Source organism: Erpetoichthys calabaricus, chromosome 18 (assembly GCF_900747795.2).
Source record: "Erpetoichthys calabaricus chromosome 18, fErpCal1.3, whole genome shotgun sequence".
Lineage (NCBI taxonomy): Eukaryota > Metazoa > Chordata > Cladistia > Polypteriformes > Polypteridae > Erpetoichthys > Erpetoichthys calabaricus.
The window spans coordinates 59,939,532-59,956,871 of NC_041411.2; the positions used below are offsets into that span (position 1 = coordinate 59,939,532).

The window sequence follows — 17,340 nt, forward strand, 5'->3', positions numbered from 1 at the left end:
TACATAATTAATTTAAAGTGTAACTTTCTCTGATTTGCTCTTTCACTTGGTCTAATTGAGTGTTTATAGATAAGGAAAAGGCAAAGGATGTGCAAAAATACAGTACCTGACCACTGAATGGTAAAAATATGGTATTCAGGACATTTTATCAAAGTCTACACAGTAAGGAGTATAAAGGGGAGAATAGAGTCATAATAGGACCCTACTAGACAAAACAGGTCTGCACACTGTATGTATATTGTCGTGGACTCACACCATGAACCAGATTTGCACTGTGGTAACAGTGTGGCTATCAGAGTGCAAATCTGCAAACTGACATGGTGTGAGTCCATGGCAATACACATGATGTAGTCAACAGCTTTTGCGCTGTGGACGGATGAAGTGTGGTGTGGAAGCCATGCAGTGTATTTCTTTCAATATAAATGAAGCACTTCAATACGCCCTGCCATCTCAGCAAGCAAAGACAGAGCACCTGCAGTATCTGTAGCCATCAGCAGTGGAGGACCTCCTTGGCCTACCAGTCCCTTTACAATTACTGAGCTCAAAAGCGTGTTCATTTTTCTTTATGATTATCCAGACAGTTGATTTAGGTAATATTTTAAGGTTTTACAGTTGTCTCTAATGATTTTATTGTTGTTGTTTAGACTCTAATGGGTCCATCAATTGTTCCAAACATTACGGTGCCCTGTAATGGGAGTACCATGTATAAAAAGTGTAATTTCTACATGGTATGACCGAAATGTGTGCAAATACTCATAAATTAAACTCTGCTATGTACACTTTAATCATGTCTTTATCGTTTGAATCTGTAACTGGGGGCAAATTAAGGGAAATGTGTATCTTTGTTCCATGGTAGATAGGCACTGTGAATGGATGATGTTTGGAAGATTCTCCAGCATCAAACTATATTGACTCTGGAAACCTTTCTCACAACATCCAGTCCAGAAACATTGATGGCAGCTGCAGTCATTTTGAACAAAAAGTGTATATACAATATCCATGATATTGACACGAATAACATTACTGTGTGCACTATTAGTGAGCCCTTCTCCAAATGGACACCCACACTCCTGAGCAAGCTGCAAATTTTTTCCCCTGTACAAAACATGCACGAACACAAACATTGATACAAATATTCAAACTAAAAAGGTTAAATGCAGTCTGATGGAATAAGGATGAATGCCCAGTTCTATTGTTTTAATTGAAATTGAGTTGATGCCAGAGAATGAGCGGCAGATTAACATAGCTGTCTCAGTGCAATCCTAAAAAAAGAAAATATGTTTGACTCACCAAATGGGGCCAACCCAAGAACTACTGAGCCTTATGAAGAAGCCACAAAACCTTTCCTCCATGTATGTTCATCCCTTCATTAATATTCTAGATGGCCACCTCAGAATAATGGACATCCATGAGTGTAGTTCACCATTGTTGTTTTTTTTTTTTATTATTAGTCTTGATTGGGCCCTACTTGTTTCTCTCTCACCTGATTCTCCTTCTCCTATGGTAGCAGCAGTTATTAAAAAAAATCCTGCTGGAATGCAGTATCACTTCCTCTGTTGTCATAGCATCCTGGAAAGTCTTACCAAATGGGGTCTCCAAGCTTAGCCATTGCCTCTAGTGCGCATAAGCCTCTGCACGTTCCTGTGCAGGTTCGAGCTGAAAACCAGAAAGAAGAAAAAACATGATTTTCATTCAATCTATGCCACCTTACTACAAGGTTGTACTTGAAGGTTAGTCATCAAACAAAAGAAATGAAAATAAATTTGTAAATGCCAATATGTATTTACAACAGGTATTATCTTGGTTTGTGAAAATTGTGTTTTGGCTCAATTATGCTTCAGAATCATCTATGCACTTACAAACCAATCAAATTTTTTTTTATATATATAAATAACAGTATATCAAACTATACACCAAAATTTCTTGGATTATGTAAAATAAAACACCAAAAACTACTTAAAACTTATTACTTTTATTACTGTGTATAACTAAAAGAAAACTATATATATACATATATATATATATATACATATATATATATATATATATATATATAGAGAGAGAGAGAGAGAGAGAGAGAGAACTCATCGATGTATTTAATTGCATTATTTATAACATTTAAAAAAGTAAGTAAAAACTATTTTTAAAATACATGACTTGCTTGTAAATGTCTTATCTATATAGTGTTTTGCTTCCTTCAAACTAAATTTTTTACATTACTGTCTCAGATTGACAGCATGATTCAAGATCCTTATTTGGTGACATAATATCGTACTTAGTGCAGGACTACCTCAGATTCTGAAGACAGTGAGGAAAACAGTGTATCAGGTCTGCTGATGAATTTTTCAAAAGTTTTGCATTATGGAGGCTTCTGCAGAGAGGCAGAGACGTAGAGCAAGAGCGCCCAAGCTTATGGAGTGAGGCAGGTGGTTGGGAGTGAGTCTCGGGGCCATGGGAGCCAGAGGCTGTGAAAGGGGAGCTCATGCTGAGTGCTTTCATGGGAGTAGGAGTAGCCCAGTTGATGGCGTCTCCCAGCAAGGGCCGAAGGTAAGCAGTAGGAGAGACGTGTGGGGCTTGCCAGGTTGCCCTGCAGATGGCAAAGAAAAGGCAGCAGGGAACAGAGCCCAGATAAGAAGGTTGACAGCACCTGTCAGCGGGAGTCTGTTCCTTCTGCATGGTCCTTCTGCAGGTTTAAAGGGAAGCATTGGGGCTCACTGTTTACATGGAGTGTCTCTGGTTTTAACCTCATCGTTTTTAAAGGAATATCTATTGAACTGTTTTTAACCTCCACCAGCACATTTTCATTTTGATGGATTATTTATTTATGCAACATTTTGAAGCACTGCACTTTTTAGACACAGTTTGATTTGATTAGTTTTTAATGAAAGCACTGTTCACCTTTTAACCATTCACTTGCTTTGTGTGTGTTTTGTCCTCATCTCCCAGGTTCATCCAGTTATGTTATTGATGGTGTTGGGTTCAAGAGGCTCCCAGACAGGAGTGGGAGCATGGAGCTGACCCACACTGTCACACTGTGGTCTATAATTTAATTCTAAAAATACATTTTAATATAGGACATAAGACTGTTATTGTCTGGTTATGCAGAGGATTATTGTAAAAAGTTTTTTAAAGGGATAAAAAAAAAAAAAATCGGTATTGGAATCAGTCAATTAAGTAACATGAAATTAGTGATCGGTATCGGCCTTAGAAAACCTGATTTAAGCATCTCTAATTATGTTCCTTTCATTACTTTGAAGAAGGTATCATTTTTTTTATGTCAGCATAGCAATATTTAAGGTGACATGCAGTGTTTGTCTGTTTTATTACTTCTGTATTTCTTTTTGATTTGTGAAGTTGACATCTGCCATTTATTTCAGTGTTTGGAATATGTAATTCTTCTTTCTGTATTTTATTAAATGTAGTTTGACTAAAGTACAACATTTTTTGGCTCTTTATATAATTCCCGGTGCATCATTTTTGTCCAGTTGGTGCTATGCTCAACTGACTTAGGACAAAAACTGAAGTATCTGGAGAAAACATGCAAAGTCACCATAGACAGTGATTAGGATGAGTTTCAAACCCACTCACCTGAAGTCGACAAGCAGCAATATTAATTACGTTTTATATTGTAGTGCACATAATGATTACATCTTAAGTGTATAATTGTGTAAATGCTATAAAAATGTGCACTGCAGTGTAAAACGTGCAGTCTAGCATGAACATAATTAGAAAGTGACAAGTGCGATTCATGGTCAAACATTATTTGTTGTATAGAATTTCCACAGTGTTCATTTGTAACATGTTTATAGTAAGCAGTTTCCTTCATAAATGAATAAGTTCTGCTGAGCTAAATGGATCCAATGCTTGCGACCACTACCTTTATTTTTGCAAATATCTCTTCAGAAATATGTGTCTGCAGCGTTGGACTTTTTGCAACCCTTCACTTCTTAAACCTGGAATGCAGACCTGGAGGAATTATTACTTGCATCGCTCAAAACTGGAGAAACATATGATATCTGGGAGATCATCAACTGACTACACCTGTAAGACCCTCAGAGGTCATGATGGTGAGTTTCATCTATTGAGATAATGTGGTCTGAAATGAGCAGCTCTCTCTCGCCTTTGTTTTGCTGTGTAGTGCACATTACAGATTTTTCAAGTTGTCTACATGTTGGGGACTATTTGTCTTATGGATGTTCTTGTTTTTAAGTTTCTGCATTTGAATGACAATTCTCAAATGCCTTTATTTTCAGCATTTTGCATTTTTAATTACTTTAGGAAATTGTGTTATGATTTTATTCATAGACCATGAAACTAATAATTATTTCAAGGCATACTTTCAGCAATTACCAGCTTTTTTGTACAAATCTGATTGGCCATTGTTCCTATAAAGCTCAAAGTCACTGAATGTTAGATCATTATAAATAAATGATTATATTACCTGACACAATTAAAAGATATTTACTAAATATCATGGTTGTTTACTGTACCCTGTAAAGTGAATGTTTATTTTAAGCAACTATTATTATAGTTCAGTTTTTGTTACAGTTTTTGTTTTTAATATTTTTTGTTAATCTTACTCTGCTAAGTAGTTGAAACATTAACCAGCACTGATATGGGTTGACTTATAAGCTTGTCTACATATGAGCTGTTAAAGGTTGGTATTAGGATACCATGCTTAATTGCTAGGTCTTTTTCTTTCATATCTACAATAAATTCCAAATTAAACCTTTCACCAATGTTAAATGTTCCATGTCCAAATCCCATCCCAGGAATTAATTATGTGAAATTTGCACATTGACAATTCTGCATATGGATGTTCCTCCTACATCCCAAAGATGTGTTGTAGCTTAATTTTGAGCATTAAATGAGCCTGATTTGAAAGCACTCTGGGCTGAACTACATCCCCATTATATAGTTGATACTTGCTCAGTGATCTTTGGATAGGCACTGATTTACTATACAGTAACAGTGAACTGGATAAGCTGGTTAGAAAGCGGATGGGTAGTTGTTATAAATATGCTAAAACTCTTAACTGTCCTGTCTGTTAACATTAACACAATTTTACAATTCATCCATTATTAATATTATGTAATTTTTTTGTTGTCTAATTTTGGTGCTTTTTTATTTTAATTTTTCTTGGACCTTTTGTGTAACCCAACCAAATTTGGCCAAATAACTTAGAAATGCCTTGAGTTAAAACTAGAGTTCAACTTCCCCAACTGGGGTGAACCAAAATAAAATCACAACATAGAACACAGGCATGCTGAATAATTCACAGACAGAAAGGTTAGTAAAAGGTCAACATCTTTGAAGACATTAAGTGTATCAAATTAAAATACATGGGGAGTGGGGGTGACACAATGGTGCAGAGGTTAGGACTGGTTAGCACTGCTGCCTCACAGTTCCTAGGCCTGAACCCGACCAGGTCACTGTTTGGGTGGAGTTTACATGTTAGCTAAGATTTTACTTTGGGTACTTTTTTTTTCTTTCACATTCTAAAACATGCATGTTTAGTAAATTGGTGACTTTAAATTGATCCCATATTAGTAAGTGTGGAGTGGCAAGATGATGCAGTGGCAAGGTCTTCACAGCCCTGGCTCTGAATCCTTTGACCTGGCATATTTCGAAGTAGTGTACACTAGGTTAATTGGCAACTCTGTTGTGCTTCAGACTATGAGTGTGATTGACTGTGCCCTGCAATGCACTTATACCCATCTTGGGTTATTTACTATCTTGCATCCCATGCTACTACAAAAGATGTGAGCCTCAGTGACCTGAAGTGGATTAATCAGATTCAAAAAATAAATTGATAGATGAGAAATGAACAGTTTAAATCTCAATGTTAAACTTCATGTTTTTTTATTTCTTTTATGCAGGACAGATACTTGATTTAGTTTGCTACTCTGAGGGGAGTAATCAGTCTGATCCTATAAATGGAAAGAGTATTGTGTGTACCACCTCTACTGATAGTACATTACGAGCCTGGGATATTAAACAGGTAACCATTTCTTTTCAAATTGTTGTGTCCAGATAGTAACATTGATTTTAACATTAACTAGTAAGTTATATTACAATTATCCTGAGTTCTTTAGATTATTATTTACCATTGCTGCATTTAAGGTTGGTAGAAAAGCACTTTCACATATATGTTAGCAGACTTTTCCGTAGCATACTCCTGTTAGTTTGCTTTGGTTTGCATTGTAGTATCTTCTTTGTTGAAAAAAATCCTACATCGTGTGGTGGACGGCTGGAACACTTATGTGGCCAGGAAGCCGAGAGTATTGAAGGACCGGGGGAGAGAGTATTTGTAAGACTATTTCTCCCTCAGACTGACAGGGGGCAGCCCCCTTATCCTGCGGCGGTGGCCACGAGCCCCAGCAGGGTTGAGCTTCCATACTCACAACCTATGACAAATTGAATCCAATGGACATTATTTGGAAATGCACAAACCTGTCTGTATAATGTCCCACAGCTGACATAGTGTACCAGAGAAAACACCAAGCCATGAGGTTGAAACGAATTACTTGCAAAGCTTAGAGACAGGATTATGTCAAGGCTCAGATCTCGGGAAGGCTATAAAACGCTTCTGCAGCATAGAATTACACAGTAGCCTCTGTAACTCTTAAATTCAGACATTTTTGAACAATTATGACTCTTCTTAGAGCTGATTGCCAAGCCAATCTGAGCTACCAGAGGAGAGGGGTCTTGGAAAGAAAGGGTGACCAAAAACCCAGTAGTCACTCTGGCTGAGATCCAGAGATCCTGTGTGGAGATGGGATAAACTTCCAGAAGGACAATCATCACTGTAATACTGCAATCTGGACTTTATAGCAGAGTGGCCATACAGAAGCCTCTACTCAGTAAAATACATTTAGAAAGCCTACTTAGAGTTTGCAGAAAGGTACCTAAAGGACTCACAGACTGTGAGAAATCAAGCTTAAACTAAAGATGATGGCTGGTAGAAATGTTGCTTTGGTGTTGCTCCAGGTTCAAGTGGAAGATTCTTCAGGTGTTGGAGTGCACTCTTTCTCTTTGCTGTATCGCTGATCCTTATCAGTGCTGTCCTGATGCTTCCTCAGCTTGCCTTCTACTGTCTTTTGAAAATTTGTAGGAAAAAGGCCTAGTCATTCTGGCCCAAGAGTTTAGTTGCTGAAGTTCCCATCTTGAAGTAATGGCTTCTCAGCCTCATCAGACTGTTGGCACATAGCTTTGGCTTCACAGACTGGGTCTCAGGTTCACAAACAAAACTGTTTGTCAGATTTGGTTCTCCAAGGAAGAGAGACTCATAACTTCTTAAGTTTAAGAGACCAGGTTTCAGAAGGTCATTTTACATATTTCCCTCTCCCCTACCAGAGAGGTTGTCCCAAGAGAATCCCTGAACTTCTCTTAAGTCTTTGCTTCTTCTCATTTACTTTTGAGAGATGGGGTGCATATTGTTTTAAAGGAATGTTAATCCTTCTCCTGATTGAAAGTTACTTCCAGTTACAAAACCATTGTCTTTGAATAGGCAAGTTCTTCTGTCCATCTTAGTTGTCATCCCTTGAATTATAGGTCTTTGGTCTATATATTAGAACACTAGCAAAATACCCGCGCTTCGCAGCGGAGAAGTAGTGTGTTAAAGAGGTTATGTAAACATATATATACATATACATATATACATATATATATACATATCTACATATACACATATCTACATATACATATATATACATATACACATCCACATATACACATACATATACACACATATACATATATACATATACACATACATACATAGTGCGTTGTAACACGGGCTGTGATTGTTACATGGGAGGGAGACGACAAATCACAGTTTCCCGCTTTCTAATCGGGCCTGTGATTGGTGCTTTGACTGATGCCCAGATCCCACAGTATCTCCCCTTAGGAGAGGCGATAGGCAAGTGTAATTGAATAGCGGTGCTGCAAGTTTAGCTTTACACCTGTTTTTAAGACTTATTGACTGAAAGGGGCTTTCATGAAAAAACTTAGGGCTTTGCTACAGGTTACACCCTCCACTAGTTAAGAAAGTAAAAATAAAGGTATATATTTCTATTTTATTTAAACCTTTTAAGTTTGTATGCGGGCGGCATGGTGGCGCAGTGAAAGGTGCCAGTTAGGAGACCCGGGTTTGCTTCCCTGCGTGGAGTTTGAATGTTCTCCCCGTGTCTGTCTGGGTTTCCTCCGGGTACTCCGGTTTCCTCCCACAGTCCAATGACATGCAGGTTAGGTGCATTGGCGATTCTAAATTGTCCCTGGTGTGTGGGTGTGTGCGCCCTGCGGTGGGCTGGCACCTTGCCCGGGGTTTGTTTCCTGCCTTGTGCCCTGTGTTGGCTAATGGACGGATGGACATTTGTATGCATAGCCCCATTTGCCCGTTTTCGTTTTTTTTCTTTCTTCAGTAATATTTCAACAAACCCGGAGCTTGTCAGTTCAAATCCTGGTACTGACACCACTGTGTGACCCTGAGGAAGTCACTTCACCTGCCTGTGCTGCAAAAAACAAAAGTAATGTAACAAATTGTACCTCAGATGTGGCAAGTTGCTGGAATAAAGGCATAAGTAAAATAGATAAATATGTATTATACACATAGGAACTATTCATTTATTTTCAGTTAAGTCATCTGCAGCAAACCTTTATAAATGAGGGTTTCTCGTTTTTAGAAACTGTTTCTTCTTCATTGAGGTTTTCTCTTGGAGAGCTTTTTTCATTTCATTGAAAATTAAAGCAGCAGCTGCCAAAATATGTAGCTTTTTTATTAATTTTTCAACATTGTGTAAAATAACTTTATAAAGTAACATAAAAGGTTTAAATACTGGTTATCCTTTTACACTAAAATATTACTAAAGAGATACAAAAAAAGTAAAATGCATATGTTGTTTTTCTTTAAGGAGATTAAATATTACTGAAGAAAGAAAAAACAAAACTAAAACAGCCAAATAGGGCTATGCATACGAACTTAAAAGGTTTAAATAAAACAGAAATATATACCTTTATTTTTACTTCCTTAACTTGTGGAGGGTGTATCCTGTAGCAAAGCCCTAACTTTTTTCGTGAAAGCCCGTTTCAGTCAATAAGTCTTAAAAACAGGTGTAAAGATATTGACAATAAGCTACGCAAACCCACCAAGACTTGGAATCGTTTAAATCAAGTGTCATTACATCTTCCTTTCTTAAAGAGAAGTAAGGCAGTACTTATAAGCTTAGTAATGTTATACATTTCAAATGCTACTTTGATAAACTTTATCACTTCAAACAACTGAACTATCCAGAACATTTCAGGCATACATCCAGCATTCAAACTATGTATAAAAAGCACAACTGTTAAAGGAATTCAGCATTTCTTAATTGAAAATGTTCCTTTAATCCTCAACATGTCTCAATGAGTCGTTCTGGTGGTTTTACTTGACGTTTTGATCTTCTGGTTAATTGTGTTTGCAGTTGAGATGTTCTTTCCTGATTTATACTTGTTTTCTTGTTAATATTTGTTTCGCTGGTGTTAGTGTTCTGATTAGAGGTTATTGGTCCTTTGATGTCTCGACGGTTTCTTCTTAGAACAGCTCCTATTACGCAATTCCATCACATACTGGTCTATTGTTTCGCCGCTTTTCTGGAAACATGTAAAAAACTTGTGCCGCTCAAACGTCACATTGCGCTTTGGGTTGCAATACGCTTTGAATTTTTCAACTATTTTGTTCAATTTCTTCAAACTGAAAATTGTTATACACCTCTAGCGCCTCTTCGCCAATTACATGTAGAAGCATAGACGCTTTCATTTTTTCACTTTTCCTATCTGCTTCAATCGCAGCAAGATACAACTCGAATCTCTGTTTAAATCTTTTCCAATTTTCAGCTACATTTCCCTTTAACTGGAGATTTGGTGGGGGCTGTAATCCTTCCATATTTTTTTTTCTCTTTTGCTAGAACGTCTTAGCGCTTTCTGACCACGCTTTCGGGTTACTCACAGACACGAGACTCGTTCAAAAGCTGAACCTCTTCTTCACATTCCTCTTCCAATCCGCCACTTCTGACACCATGTAGTGATCTTGTTAGGTTCGTAGTTTAATCAATACACAGGATTGAAAGATATAATAACTTTTTAATAGACAGACTTTAGAGACATTTACTGTACATGTTACTACTCGTTCTTTAGTTCACGCCCATTCTCCTACTTGCATCGGCATTCACAGGCATTACTAATCATTCTGTAAGTATCCCTTAATAGACCTTACTAATCAACTATCATTACAAAATCCAACGTGGTTTGTGCCCTTCAGAATGAAAACAGTTTGCATTTACTTTTTTAATAAAAGGCGAGCTTTTAAGCCTGAGAAATCACCCCGTAAATGCACACGTTTAATTGCACATGTGTTAATATGTATGCTTGCACAGTATTAAACCCACCAAGACATGGAATCGTTTAAATCAAGGCGCTGCGCTACCTTCTTCCAGATCGGCCCCAAGGCGTTTCACGTGATTACATAGGAGGCGTGATGATGTGATACGCGACTCCGCCCCCGTCCATTACAATATATGAACAAAAAAGAGGTTCTAGTTATTACCGCTACGCTTTGAATTTCGAAATGAAACCTGCCTAACTTTTGTAAGTAAGCTGTAAGGAATGAGCCTGCCAAATTTCAGCCTTCCACCTACACGGGAAGTTGGAGAATTAGTGATGAGTGAGTGAGTGAGTCAGTCAGTCAGTGAGGGCTTTGCCTTTTATTAGTATAGATTAGAACAATATAGATGATAACAGGCCATTCAGCCTAACAAAGCTCAACAGTCCTATCCACTTAATTCTTCTAAAAAACATTAAGTCTAGTTTTGAAAGTTCCTAAAGTCTTACTGTCTATCACACTACTTTTTTGGTTCTCTGTGTAAAGAAAAACTTCCTAATGCTTGTGCGAAATTTACCCTTAACACGTTTCCAACTGTGTCCCCATGTTCTGGATGAACGCATTTTAAAATAATAGTCTCAATCCACTGTACTAATTCCCTTCATAATTTTAAATGTTTCAAACATGTCACCTCTTAATCTTCTTTTGCTTAAACTGAAAAGTCTCAGCTCTTTTAATCTTTCCTCATAATTCATCCCCAGTTGCTCTGGAATGAGCCTAGTCACTTTTCTCTGGTCCTTTTCTTGTGCTGCTATGTCCTTTTTGTAGCCTGGAGACCAAAACTGCACACAGTACTCCAGATAAGACCTCAGTAGTACATTATAAAAGCTTGAGCATATACTCCTTGGACTTGTACTTCACATATCATGCTATATACAGTAACCTAGCATTCTGCTTGCCTTCTTAATACCTTCTGAACACTGTCGGGAAGTTAATAGCATAGAGTCCGCTATGACTCCTAAATCTTTCTCATAAGATGTAGAGGTGTAGACCTTCCATTGCGTATTCAAACTTAACATTTTTACTTCCTATGTGTAATACTTTACATTTACTGACATTAAATTTCATTTGCCACAAATCTGCCCAAGCCTGTATGCTGTCCAAGTCCTTCTGTAATGATTCCAAATTATCTGCCAGTACACCTATCTTGGTGTCATCTGCAAACTTAACCAGCTTGTTACTTATAATCCTATTGAAATCATTTATATATGTTAAAAATAGCAGCGGTCCTAGCACTGGCCCCTGTGGAACACCAATCTTAACATCAGCCAGTTCTGATAAAAATCCTCACAATATCACCCTCTGTTTCCTGTTTCTGTGCCAATTCTGCACCTATCTACAAACATCACCCTAAACTGTTCTTGAACTATTTAATCTGTGCAGTACTTCTTCCTCTACAATTTCCAAATCTTTCAGTGTCTCCTTAGCTTCTTTTAGTTTGATGCCCAACGTCTCATGTGGCAACTTATCAAATGCTTTATGAAGGTAAGGAGAGTTATATCATATTCTCCACTGTGATCATATTCTTTTGTTGCTTCCTCATAGAATTCCAGCATGTTAGTAAAACATGACCTCCCTCTTATGAACCCTTGCTGAATGTTCAGAAAAACTGCTGTACTTGCTATGTGCTGCTTAATCTTATCCTTAATATTTCCTTCCATTAATTTTCCTGTGATGCATGTGACACTTCCTGGCATATTGTTGCTTGGATCTGCCCTGTCACCCTTTTTATATAGCGGGATAATATTTTCTATTTCCCAGTCCTTCGGAATCTCTCCAGGGCACAGTGATTTCTAAAAATATGTGTAAAGGGTTTATAAATGTACTCACTAGCCTTCTTAAGAACTCGAGAGTAAATATTATTTGGTCCTGGTGATTAGTTTGATTTCAGCCTATTTAATCTGAACAGTACTTCTCCCTCTACAATTTCCAAATCTTTTGGTACCTCCTTAGTAGTCCCGTTTACTGCTGGGTGGTTATCCACTTCCTCACTTGTGAAGACCTCAGAAAAATGCAAGTTTAGAATGTCCGCTGTTCCACTGTCTTTATCTTTTAAATCCCCTTTACTATTCCTGATATACTTCACCTCCTCTTTGACTGTTCTTTTACTACTAAAATACTGAAAGAATCTGTTAGGTTCGTCTTCCACCTTATCTGCTATATTCCTCTCCATCTGTCTTTTAGTCTCCCTAATATTCTTCTTAATGATTTCCCTCATGTTCTCATATGCCCTGCGATTCACTTTGGAGTTATTAGTATTATACACCTTATACAGCTGTTTTTTTTTCCTTTGCAGATTCATTTTTTCTCTTTATTAACTCACTGCGTAGTTTTTTTTAATTTCCTATTAATTCCAAATTTAGGTATGTACCTGTCCTGCATTACATGTAAAACATTTTTAAACCTTCTCCACTGCTCCTTTGACTGTCTCCACACTTGAAAGCTTATCCCAGTCTATCTTCCTTGGACTTTGCTGCATCTGCTCAAAATTTGCCCTACCAAAGTTATACTTAACGATTTTAGTCTTTCCATACGCACTCTTAAAAAAACACTGAGAACTGTAGTATATTGTAGTCACTTGACCCTAGTGGTTCAATGATCTCTACACCCTAAATTCTATCCTGATTATTAGAAAATGTTAAATCCAGATAAGCTTCACCTTGCATTGGTGTTTTAACATACTATGTTAAAAAAAACTGCCACTGATTACTTCTAAAAACTTCCGCTATTTTGCTTCGCCATTTGCAAGTTAATCCCAGTTAATATTCAGATAATTAAAGTCCCACATGACTATAATATCCCCTTGTAAATTTGCCTTTTTAATGTGATGTGTGGTGAAATTACTGTCTGCATTGGGTGGTCTGTAATACACTCCTAAAATTAGGCCTGTTTCACTAATGCTTTCCAGGCGAAGCCACGTGTCCTTACTGAGATATGGCTCATTGTCCAACTGAAGAGGACATGCATTTAAATTCTGTTTGACATAAACAACACCCCCACCTCCTTTTCTGTTCTGTCTATCCTTCCTAAAAAATGTGTATCCCTCTATGTCATACTCATTCTCATCTTTGTTAATTAGCCAGGTTTCCGTTATTACTATAATTTCATAATTGTGCTCTGCTACATACAACGTCAACTCACTTGCCTTATTTTTAATACTTCTGGCATTAAGGCAAGCTATTTTTAAAGTGTTACTCCTTCTACATTTAAATGTTGTTTTTGAATTTACATTACTACGCATTTTCATTTCTGCACTGTTGTTTGTTCCTCCATATATAGTTTTAAACCTAGCCTGTCCTAAACTCCCTTTTCCCCCCATTCTCTAGTTTAAATAATCCTGACTAACCTACTCAATACACCTTCCCAATACATTGGTGCCCCCTCGGTTCAGATGTAACCCTTCATGGCGGTACAGGTCCCATCTGTTCCAGAAGGAGTCCCAATGCCATATAAACCTATACCATTCTACATTGCACCAAAATTTGAGCCACGCGCTAAGCCGTCTAATCTCCACAGTCTTACCTGGACTGGTACATGGCATAGGCAGAACTTCAGAGAAGACTACTTTGTCAGTTCTCCTCTTCACCCTGGCACCTAACTGTTTGAATTTGGACCACAGAACTGACAGATACCCTTATGTGTGTCATTTGTTCCAACATGGACATTGACAACTGGATCCACTCCCACTCTGGCCAAGATCCTATCAAACCCTTCCAGAGAGGTCTCCCACCTGTGCGCCCAGAAGGCAATGCACCATTCAAGACTCTCTATCTCTGGAGCAAACCTGCACTTCAGTTCCCCTAATGATGGAGTCGTCAACTACCTCTCTCTTTCTGGGAACTGGTTTTGAAGTGGCTCATTGGGGCTCCTCATCCCTGCCTACCACCTCAGAATCATAAGAGACACTTCTAATTGTGGGGTTGATGAACCCAGATTGTGTGCACCCTTTACCGTACACCTTGTGACTGTGACCTACCTATCTGCACTTGTCTGGTCTGCACACTATCTCTCTATTATAAAAAGAAATCCTGTCCCCTGTCCTGATAGTCTACGATACGTGATAATCTTGAAAGACATTTTAAAGACCCGCAAGACCAAGGAGACTTGCCACGGTTCGTCTCGCGGGGACCGTAAGAATGAGACGCACGGGCGTGGGCCAGAAATAAAAGACAGGTATTGCTTTTACAACGTCACGTGAGACCAGGCAGTGAGCCATCATTTAAAACAAGTCAACAGACCTCTAAGCTAGCAGTTGTTGGATTGCTTTTGGCAGGCAAGCATCATGTGTTCCCAGCTCTTAAAACAACGACATGCGACAGGCAGAAGAGGCAGCTAGCAAGCAGCAAAAAGACAGCAAATGATCCAAAGGCATATCCTTAGCGTACGTTCAGTCGCAACACCCTTCACAACACGAGCAGCATTATACGTCTGGGAAGAAAGAGATGGAACCTCACGCGGGGCAGGAAATAAAGAAACAAGTATTGTTTTTAATAAAGTTTTTAAAGTAAATGTGAAAATAATGCATATGTAACAGTTCACAAGAAAATAACAATCTCTTTAAATTGTAGATTGCCTGCCTAAGGTAAAGTCATCCCAGATGAATGGGGACGTGGGAATGAGGGGTCCTTTCATCGGATTAGTGCTATTTCAGATGTGGAATGGCAAAATGGGGGAGGCAGCTTGATGAATGAGGTCTCCAGGACTTAAAACAAATCCAAATCATATTATGTGATATCATCTAATGTGAAATTCTACTCCGTACTTCTAGAATTTTTATTTTTATACTGTATTGAGGATTTATTCTGTTCTATGTATTGTACTGTACGGCTCAGAATTAAAAGACAATGAGTAAAATGACAAAGTGGAACTTCATAATGACGTTTCCAAACGTTGGCGCTAAACACATACAGAGCAGGTTAGAGACTATGAAACCAGGAAAATTAGAAAGACTCAAAAAAAAACAGCGCTATACACATGTGGAGAAAGTTAAAGGATATGAAAGTAGGAAAATTAGAAAATATAAAAAAAAGAAAGTAAAGATCGCTGTAGCGCAAACAAACAAACTGCCTCATTTAACTGTGCACCAGTCTAACTTTGGTTTTGCACAATAATTACTACACTATTGCACTTTAACACTTAATTCTACTTTATTCACATAATTTTACTTATTTATTATGTTCTACTATACTGTTATATTTCAATCTATGACTTTTTGTTAATCTATCTGATATTCTTCTAACTTTGCACAGTTTTTGAAAAACGGATCAGGATGCATTTCACTGCATGTTGTCCTATATAACTAAATAAAGAATCTTGAGAATTTCTAAAACGGAGTTTACCGCACATGCATTTATTGGTTACTTTGTTAGTGTATATATATATATATATATTTATCTCTGCTTATTTAAAAAGCTAAAATTACCCCAGGAGTCAAAAACGTTCTGTCCAGCCCTTGTACAAAAACCTAGACAAAAGCTGGGGTATCACCTTGGTAACCCCAGGTACTTTTGGAACTGTGAGAGGAAAATAGCATGACTTTACAGACAGGAGTCCAATGCAGAACTTTACTTACTTTTTTACTTTGTAAAAAAAAATTATTAACTGCTGATGTTGTAGATCGTTTTGTCTGTGCTGAAATTCTAAACAGAGAAACCTGTCCCGACCTCATTAAAAAGATTCAGAATATTGGGACTCGCAAGATTACAAATATTGTTTTTACAGAAGTTCTGAAATAAAAGTGAAACTAATGAAATAACAACAATTCAAAGAAAAAAAAATCTTAAAAGTGTGTATCCGGAAAACCAAACACGGGGGTTGGCGAGCGAAGCAAGCAGGGGTCAAAGCCCCCTAGTCTCTCTAAAGGACAACTGGGCCAAGTCCACCAATTCTTCTACTAAAACACAGGCCAGCTTACTCCTCCCCCAGTTCAGCGACCCTAAGGTCAAGGTGCTGGATCAGCTGGCATCTTCTGCAGATGTAGCACTCATAGACAACTGGCTCCTTCAAGCCATCATCTAAAAAATCTAACATCCAACAGGACATGCTTTGCACTGGCCTCATTGTTAAAATTTGATTTAGCATTACTGAAACTGCCTTAACTTTTTCTTTTTTTAATTAAAATTAAATGATTTAACTTAAATGGTAGAGAGAGAGAGGTTAGGAGCACACGCTGATACAGCGCATTGCCGCATCTACCACATGACAAACCAACTCAGGATCCCAGATTGGGACCCAAGTGTAGCCTTGCAACGGGTGACACCTCAGCACCACACAAATTCAGATGGAATGGAACCAGTGTGAGGTTTTTTATGGTGGCTGGAGTGCCAATTCTGCCACCAACCCCCAGGTTTTTTCTCTGCAGGTTGGAGGGCCTACATGCAGGACTGGATGCAGATTAACATCATACCCAGGACAGAGCAATTGCAGGTTCAAGGGCCCAATGAAGTAGAGTCACTTTTGGCATTTATGGTATTTGAACCGGCAACCGGTCCTCCCTGCGTGGAGTTTGCATGTTCTCCCCGTGTCTGCGTGGGTTTCCTCCGGGCGCTCCGGTTTCCTCCCACAATCCAAAAAGACATGCAGGTTAGGTGGATTGGCGATTCTAAATTGGCCCTAGTGTGTGCTTGATGTGTGGGTGTGTTTGTGTGTGTCCTGCGGTGGGTTGGCACCCTGCCCAGGATTGGTTCCCTGCCTTGTGCCCTGTGTTGGCTGGGATTGGCTCCAGCAGACCCCCGTGACCCTGTGTTCGGATTCAGCGGGTTAGAAAATGGATGGATGGATGGAACCGGCAACCTTCCGATTGCCTGTGTAAATCCCTTGCCTTAGAGTCACCACTCCACCAATGGTAAATGGTTAAATGGTAAAACTAAAAAAAATTAAGCCAAACAAATTAGATTATAGAACTGCTACAGCTATTTTACACC

At 38.3% G+C, this 17,340-nt stretch overlaps 2 protein-coding genes across 3 annotated transcripts in view; both read left to right on the forward strand.

Moving 5' to 3' along the window:
* fbln2 (fibulin 2) overlaps positions 1–17,340 on the forward strand; it is an 890,980-nt gene that overhangs the window by 496,277 nt on the left and 377,363 nt on the right. The gene's annotated exons all lie outside the window — the stretch shown is intronic.
* Positions 1–17,340, forward strand: part of fbxw12 (F-box and WD repeat domain containing 12) — a 124,284-nt gene that overhangs the window by 34,039 nt on the left and 72,905 nt on the right. Inside the window, exons 3-4 of the mRNA XM_028824318.2 lie at positions 3,904–4,067; positions 5,880–6,001. Of these exons, the coding sequence (XP_028680151.2) occupies positions 3,904–4,067; positions 5,880–6,001 (286 nt within the window). The remainder of the gene's footprint in view (positions 1–3,903; positions 4,068–5,879; positions 6,002–17,340) is intronic.